The 8,582-nt window shown below is 39.0% G+C and overlaps 1 protein-coding gene across 1 annotated transcript; it reads left to right on the top strand.

Moving 5' to 3' along the window:
- Positions 1-5: 5 nt before the first annotated feature.
- On the top strand, positions 6-8,114 carry CNIH4 (cornichon family AMPA receptor auxiliary protein 4; the record flags this gene model as incomplete). The annotated part of the gene is made up of 5 exons (XM_010184842.1): positions 6-65; positions 1,461-1,529; positions 2,617-2,729; positions 7,184-7,324; positions 7,913-8,114. Coding segments are annotated over 5 exons (411 nt in total), but the record flags the coding sequence as incomplete, so codon positions are not given.
- Positions 8,115-8,582: the final 468 nt, after the last annotated feature.

The following is an 8,582-nucleotide window of genomic DNA, read 5'->3' as shown; positions in this document are numbered from 1 at the left end:
AGTCGGTGGTCTTCATCTTCTCGCTGATTGATTGCTGCGCCCTCATCTTCCTCTCCGTCTACTTCGTATCCTTCTCCTCTGGGCTGGGGGAAGGGGCGCCCGGGTTGGGTAGGGTTTGGAGGACTGAGGTTGGGCTGGGCCCGTTGAGGCGCTGCTGCGAGCGGGGCCGGAGCCGCTGGGCTGCCGGTGGGGGTAGAGGGCGAGGGGCGTGAGGGCCTGCGCTGGGTAATGGTCGCTGACGGGGCGCTCCCTGGGCAGCAGCCGGTGGAGGGAGGTTTGGGAAGGTGGAACGCCTCGCTGCGGGGTAATGTGGGTGATTCAGGGCCCAAAATACCTCCGGTCCTTTGAGTGCTGGAGCTCGGGTCGCTGCTGCGGGCGTATGCGGCCGGTGCTACGGAAAATACCTCGGCAGCAGTGGTACACGCCTGGTGCTAATGTAGAGGAAGGGGTGTCGAAGCGTGCTTCATACCCTCAGAAATTTCCCAGGCCTAAAAAAACGTGATAAGGATACCTTATTCTGTTTTAGATATGAGCTTATAACCGAGAGACCATTAATTCCTCAATAAACAAAATTTCTATATTCTTTGTTACAAACTTGCCTGCAGTCTTTGCTGTCTGGTTCTGTTACAATGTAAAAGCTCTGATTTGGTGCTCTCTTCTTATTTTTGTGAGTAAAGGAGAACTGGCTCTGGTGATCTTTCAAATCCTGGTGCTATTTCAGAATCTACCCAGTTCTAATAGGGAAAAAAAAGGTACAGAAGCACTTGGAAGAAAATAATCTTAGAAGGATTGGTTGATTTGTTGAAAAATAAGAAGAGCTTACCTACTTTTTAGGGATAGAAAAAAATCTTGTGCTTTTCCATTTTCCTCTAGAAAAGGAGCATGAGTTCTGCAGGACATAGCATGATGATGACATAGCATGATGATGCACATGCAAAGCCTTTTGAGAGATTCATATATCGGTTGAAAGGTCATTTGATAATGCTATTTCCTAGCAAAGTCTTAATTAATCCAATGTTGCTGTAAATGTAGAGAAAAAAAGAAGTAGATCCACTTTTTAAAACTGCACTATTTGGCTTTATTGTGAGGAGAGTTTAAGAAGTGCAGTAACTTTTTCTTCCTTTTAAGTTCTGGTTTCAAGTGTTGTAATAGTAATTCTGGTATGAAAAATACTGACTTTGTTTCCCTGATCTTTTTAAAGTGTTGAACTGAACTTTAGCACTTGTGCAACAGTTGCTGTTTGGAAAACATCATAAAATCACTTGGCCTGATAATAAAATGTGGCCTAACGTTCTACCTAAAGTAGGAATGGGTTGTAACTAGTTGAGTGCCTTTGGTAGATCAGCTGTAGAATGAGTCAGTCTACGCTGAGAGCAGAGTGCTTTCCCCAGCTTTTTGGATCAAAATAAAGCTTTGGGTATTCTGAGTTACTGTACAATTTTTCCTTACCTGGACTTCAGATAATTACACTATCAGATTTGGAATGCGACTACATTAACGCTAGATCGTGCTGCTCAAAACTCAATAAAGTAAATTATTATTCTTTGCATTTGTTGTGTTTAAGAAAACAATCCTCCATCTTAGCATCACAAATAATAGGGGTACAATATATACCTGAAGAGATCTGATTGGCAATGTTTTGCACGTATCCTTTCTTTCAGTCTGCTGGTCTTTTTTCAGATGCCCATCTTTTAGCAAGTTCAGTCTACAAAAGGCTGTTTCTCTGAGCCTTGGCGCTCTGAGATGGGCTGTTGCTCTGAATTCATGGGACTGACACTTAATTGTTTGCAGAGCTCTTGAGTTCCATGCTTCCGTTCCTGTAGGTGTGCCTCACCAAGGATGTCTACCCAGAGTTCATTCACAAGATCTTTATAGCAGCTCCCTCTGACGCTTCTGTATAATTTCTAACCTCTCTTGAACAGTAGAGAGTTTGAAAGTGTTAAGGAAAAGTACCATTTCAACCAAATCTGCTTGAAACTGATTTCATTAAATCAATGTGGCTTCTCTGCATGGGTGTTCATTTTGATTTAAAGGGATTTTCTTTCTCGGTGTAAGAGAGAATGCTATAGGATACTACCAAGCCCAAAATGTGTTATTGCCAGGGGCTGACCCAGTTTAACTATGCCAGTTTTCATATTGATAAACTTTATCTGTTCCAAGCTGGAGGGTGTTTGTATGTCCTGTGTCTGTGCAGATTTTAATTATCTTTTTCTCTCATTCCTAAATCAAATATTCTCTGCAATTATTTCAAATGAGCACTGTATACTTTCTTAACTCTTTCTTAAATACTTGTGTAATATAGTATTCAAATACAACTTCTCTGTAGAAATTTTTGGAATACGTGGATAAAGTACCTCTGTTATAATATCTTAGGGCTTGATTTCTGGCTTACTCGCATGCAGTCTGTCTAAAGGTATAAAATTTCCCATATTGTGGTGAAATCACATGATTTTTTTTTCTTCCATGAATTTTCTCTCCGAGTCTGATGTTACTGGAATCTGATGATATCTCCTTATATATTTCATTTTCTGAAAGGAATCATAGAATCGTTATGGCTGGAAAAGATGGAAGTTATATTCGTGTGTACAACTTCTTTCTTTTCTTCCTTTTTTACAGTGGGTGGTCCCTGAGGTGATTGGCCATGCTATTGTAACTGTATTAATGCTTATTTCATTACACTGGTTCATCTTTCTCCTTAATTTGCCAGTAGCCACATGGAATATATATAGGTAAGTGCAAAGGATTTGTGTGCTTTTTTTTTTTTCCCAAATGTTACTAGTTTAGCTTTAAGTGTAGTATGAAGATAAATAATATGTCACGGTGAGATGTTTCCGTTGTGTTCTTGAGCTGCTAACAGATTTCATGGATCTACCTACCATAAAACTCTCTTCTTCTTGCAATTAAAATTACAAGAAACCCAACAGTGGAAGGGATATGAAGCTTTTGGCCTTTCCTTACATTCACTGTAGTGCTCCACAATCCTGAGTTGTGAATCATTCCCAAGTTTGTGGGAAATAGTGGCATGCTAATTGGATTATGAAGTAGTAATGCAAACATAGTTGTTAATGGTTTTCGTCCTGTGCCTATATCCGTGATAGTGATATCAGCATGAAAGTACTTAGGTCAGCATGGCTGATGGTTGTAAAACCATCGGGCTGTGGTGTTATACCCTACACCCTCCTTCATTTACTCTCTTGGCTTCATTTGCATTGTTTTTGGTCCCCTATCTTGCCTCTTTGTATTTGGAAAGCTTTGCAGACTTTTCATCTTATGACAACTCAGTGTTACTGGTCTTTGTGTACTGGGCCGACCACTACTTTGGAATGGTTTATTTGCCAGTAGGGGTTTCCATGTGGCAAGGCTGAGGTTGGTTCAGAAATGTTCTTTTTATTGTGTCTCACTTGATGAGCAGAGAATGGAATCTTTACAGGTGTTGTGCTAATGAAAACTGGGTGTGGATTTGTCGCAAATTCTCTCTAATCACTGTACTACAGGAAGTTCAAAAGTTTAAGATGCAGGTATGAAAAGCTGGCTGTAATTCTTGTCTGCCTGAACCTGCTAGGGCTAAATATTTGCAGGGATGGGTCAAGTTGTTGGTAAGATTAAACAAAAAGTTTCGTAGCTCTCATTAACAAGAGGCTGAGAATCCCTTTACCGATAACCTCATTGTTCTTGGGCAAAATAACCATGCATTTATCAGCCCTGTTTTCTACAAAACTGCTGGCAAAGTTTTCAACTGTTTCTAAGCTGGAGTAATAGGACACTTGTATGCTTAATAAACAAATGTTGCCTAAATACGCACACACAGAGTTTTGTTTTGCCGCTTGTAATACACCTGTATTGTACACTATTGCACAAAATGACCAGTACTCCTGCTGGTAAGTATGGAGTTTGGATTTGGTGTTTAATTTATGCTAGGCTGTTTCTACAGAGACACTAGAAAGAAAATGCATTTTCTTTGAAGCGTTGAAGATTTCTTGTACTGGTTACCCCTTTGCTTCTTCCTTTTGCTTACTTATTTTAATGTTTAAAGTAGCCACTTGCTTTCCCTTCTAAACCTGGTCTGAGAGAATTTTAAAAAGATGCAGTTATTTCTGTTTCCACACTTGAGGCAGTAAGCTTTGCTGCTCTCATTCTGTATTTGTCATACAAATAGGAAGGCATTCTGGATATCCTAAAATCCAGGTTTATTTCCTCAATTTTAGATGTGCAGTGTAGGCAATAAATGAAAATGATACTTTGCCTGTCCTGCCACCTGTATTGCTAATCTTGCCTTCTTCCTGAGTTTCACCCAGGTTATCCTAGACTATTCCATCTATAAGAAAGGACTTGGAGCTTTGCAATAGCAAGTGTGTTGTTTAGCATTATAAAAGTAATCTGATTATTTGAGATAAAACTTATATTTGACATTGGAGTATTCAATGGACAAAAGGTATGTTAGTCAGAAAAATGGTGGACTGTCAAGTAGTTTGCATACACTGAAGAGAGGTGAAGGTGTCAATAACTAAACTAGGATTAAGTGGGAACAAATGAAGGGTGTACCCATTATCATGAGCTGCAGGCTTCTAGCATCAGCTTAATGTGTTTGAATCTTCTTTGTATGTTAGAGTATTTCAAGAACCAGTTTATGGAGTAAAAGTTGCTGCACATGAATTCAGAAAGGTTTAAGATTATTATACTACTCCAAGTTGAGTACAGAAATCAAAATAATTGGTTGAAATTGAAGAAGTCTGTGCTTTGTAGTATATCTAAGTGGCAATATAGAGAAAGGTGGGATGATAATCCCTTCCCCTTAGTCTCTTTCCTTCAAAACTTGCTTAATCTTGATGAGTAAATGGTGCAGTTACAGGGAGTACCGGCTTAATTCACTAATTGTCTCAATGATTTCGGTGAGAGTACAGAGGTGGTGTGTGAAAGAGGCATCAGAAACAAATCCAAGGGAGGATTATTTGTTCAAAACCAGCATCAGGGAGACTTTCAAAGTTGCAGCATGTTTACTGTAACATCCTCTTGGCCCTTCTTGTTCAGCATACTCAGATGCTCATTTTAATTTGGTTTGGTTTTTTGCTGAATTTTGTTATGTCTTGTACAATCTCCAGTGAGACATAGTTTTGTCTTACATTCTCCTTGTTTTAAAACTAGATATTGAAGGAGTTTATTTGAAATCTAATATTCCGTAGACCTGCTACTATGTAAAAGAAGCAAGATATACAAAGGAAAAGTTGAATGTGACTAGCCAAAAAGAACGCAACTCAGAAGTTTTTTTAGGAGTTGAACACTTCCCTTTCTTTGTTGTTACATAGACCTGCTTGAGACAATAGATCAAAATAATGTGATTCTGGTCATGTCTTTAAGTAGATCATACTCCTCTTAAAACTGAAGGAGTTGGTTGGGTTTTAAAAAAAAAATAAATTAAAAAAATCTCTAAAATATAGTGAAAATTCTGACCAGGACTTCCACAACCCTTACAAAATGGTGCAATCTAGAGGGAAATGTCCCGTTGTAGCTTCCGTCGAATGGAAATTCTGGAGTTAGCAATGCATATATTTATTAAAGCTGCCAGTTCTCTTGTTCTGTGTGGTTTTACTGCACTTTTTTTTTTTTGCTTTTTAGAGTATGACACCTGGCTTGAGTTGCGTTTGGCAACATCTTGGTGTCATTGTGTCCATGACTGCAGGTCCTTAGATGTATGATATAAGCTGTACTAAGTTGTGGGCCTCTTGGAAAAACGACCTCCCAAGTTCTGAAACCTTTAATTAAGTTTCAACATTTAAGTGTTACCACTCCTCTTAAAAAGCAAAATTAGCAATTCTAGAGGTACAAGAAAACTATGCATTCTATCTCTATTTCTAGGGTAAATTGGTGCAGGAAACTTGTATTCTTCCTTGTAATGCATTTTATTGGAGTAGTTTTCCAGTGAAGGGATGATAATTTGTGTTATAATACTAAAAATAGACAAAGCGCTTAAAACTTTGAATTTAAAACAGTCTCAAACGGTAATTATTTCACATGAACTATTTCTAATGGGACATAATTGTCTTTGTTACGAGTCAAATATGTTGCAGTGCTTTTTAGTGTCTCTGAAAGAAAGACAAATACTGTGGTCTTAATATTTTTTTTTGTCTCCTGCTGCTGCTAGAAAACATCCTTGTTTCTTGTTCCCTTTCTTCCCCTCCTGTTATTGAAATGAATGTTGTAAGAGGTGGGGGAGATCCATTTGGAGCTCAAGTGGTGCCGTTCTTTGAGTATATGAAGAAAATCAAGAAGTGGTGTGTTCTGTTCTGAGACTTTGCTTTTGCTCCAGGTGTAAGATCAGGATTTAAATCCCTGTGTAGAAGGAGCACTATTCCAGGAAGGTAGAGCCTGTTTGACATTTAAGTGAAATAATAACACTCTTCTAGACTGAGCTCAGCTGGAGCGAGAACTTCATGTGCTTGCATTTGCTCTCTTGAGAAATGCTTCTGACAAAAGAACTTGCTGCTTCTTGAATTTCCACAGGACACAAGCTTTATTTTGCTGGTTTTAGTCTTCCTTTACCTTATACTTCACCTTGTTTCACTCAGCTTTTGTTCTTACGTGGGTTTGGGCAGCAGTACTTAACTTCAATTCTACCCAGTCTCCCATTCTGTCAGCCTCAGTCTCTCTGCTGAGTTAACGCAGGATGGATATGATAAAGACAGGAATAATACACGGATGCTTGTCTTACGCTATCTCACTTTGACCACTGGAGTTTGTTATTATCTATGTGGGGTTTTATTTGTAATTTAAAAAAAAAAGCTAATTCATAGCTATAATGATTCTTTCCCAGTCCCTTTCATCCTACGCATCTTTCCAGTGTGGGTAGATGTTTCCTTCATAACACCAAGTAACGGCAAACAGCAATTAAAATGAACTGGAATTAGCTATTACCTGGAAACTTTCCCATTTATACATGAGAAGCTGAGCTGATGCTTTTAGTACTACTTGTCCTCTTATTCTCTGTGGCTTGTAGTGGCAGAGATACACACAATATCCTGAAGCTGAAATAGAATTAAAGAGCAGCTCCCTTATGTTGAAGTGTGAAACAACTCTTTAGATGAAAGTCCCTTCCGTGCAAGTTCTGACTTGCCCCTTCCCCTGACATCCCCTCACATTTTGATGACTCTACTTCTATTGTTTGTCTTTTTTTCTCTTAATCTTTCAGATACATTATGGTGCCAAGTGGAAACATGGGGGTATTTGATCCCACAGAGATCCATAACCGAGGACAACTGAAATCACACATGAAGGAAGCCATGATTAAACTAGGCTTTCATCTGCTGTGTTTCTTCATGTATCTTTACAGGTTAGTTTCAAAAATTGCTCCCAAGGAACAGAGGAATTCTGCGTCAGCTATTTTTATCTCCTCTCTTCTGCTAGTGTAATTGCTGGTATTTGTGTCTTCTCTCTTTGCATCATGTAAGCCTCAATAAATTTTGACAGTTATCTCCAGGTTTATTATAGGCCTTTATTCTTTCTGATCAAACATTGTTTGGAAACTCAGACTACTCCTTAATCTCAAACCCACTATAAGTTGAATATAAAGAGTTACATGGTTGCAGCACCTAGAGTAAGTGGCCTATTTAACATAGAAATCATCTTGAGGACCAGGTTTATTTGACAAGCTGTGTTTTAGAAAATAAAGTTGATCTGGCTAAGTTAGAAATGGGTGAGTTCTGTGATGGGGCCTCTTACTACAAGATGAGGAACTACTGCTCTTCTGCTGCTGCGGTATTACTTCCACGGTCCTTGTCTTTGTAAGCAGGGTGCATGGCATGGTTGCCTTGACTTTCTATTGCAGAATTGAGTGCAGCTCTTTAATGAAAGCGAGAGCTGTTTCTACTTGCACGTGCTTCAGTAATCCACTGGTCTCATGTTTTCTGTTTTGTCACAGTATGATTCTGGCTTTGATAAATGATTGAGAAGTCGGAAAGAACCATTGGCTGCCAGATTGGGTCATCTCTCCAGTGACTGGTTGTGGAGCCGCAGACACCTTCTGAACATACCTAGAATCAGTGTCATCATGCAGTATATTTTTCCTCTTTGAACAAGAAATATTTTTCTGTATTTTTAACATAAAATATTTTCAAAAGACATTGGATTTGTGTAGCAGTTGTTTTTGTTCCTTTACAACCCAAACTGCTGGAGCTGCTGCTTCTGAAAGATGAAATCCTTGTTTGCAGAACTGATCCCATAGGAATTAAATGATGAGAAGGCAAACTCATTTCAGCAGCATGGGCTGATAATAGTGGTAGTTCCAGAACAAAGTTAAGTGCTTCTTACTGAAAGGTGTCAGGATGTGCCTCTGGCTGTCAGGCTGTCCTATTAGAGCCTAGTTTGAAGCAGCACTTAGAACATAGATTTCAAAGTGGAACAGCAGCACAGCTTGCATCTTTTTGTCAGTGTTTTTTCCTGCTAAAAAGTAATGGAATAAAAGTTACGCTTTTCTCCTTTTCTATCCTTCCCTCTAACAACCTATATGAAGTCTTGTGTTTGGATGGATTAAGGTCCCTTTGGTGAAAGTGACACTTGTGTGGAAGAGTGAAAAACAGATAAATAAGAAA

Source organism: Mesitornis unicolor, unplaced genomic scaffold (genome assembly GCF_000695765.1).
Source record: "Mesitornis unicolor isolate BGI_N332 unplaced genomic scaffold, ASM69576v1 scaffold35455, whole genome shotgun sequence".
Classification (NCBI taxonomy): domain Eukaryota; kingdom Metazoa; phylum Chordata; class Aves; order Mesitornithiformes; family Mesitornithidae; genus Mesitornis; species Mesitornis unicolor.
Note: the sequence above shows the minus strand (reverse complement) of the source record. Positions and strands in the feature narration are given on the sequence as shown.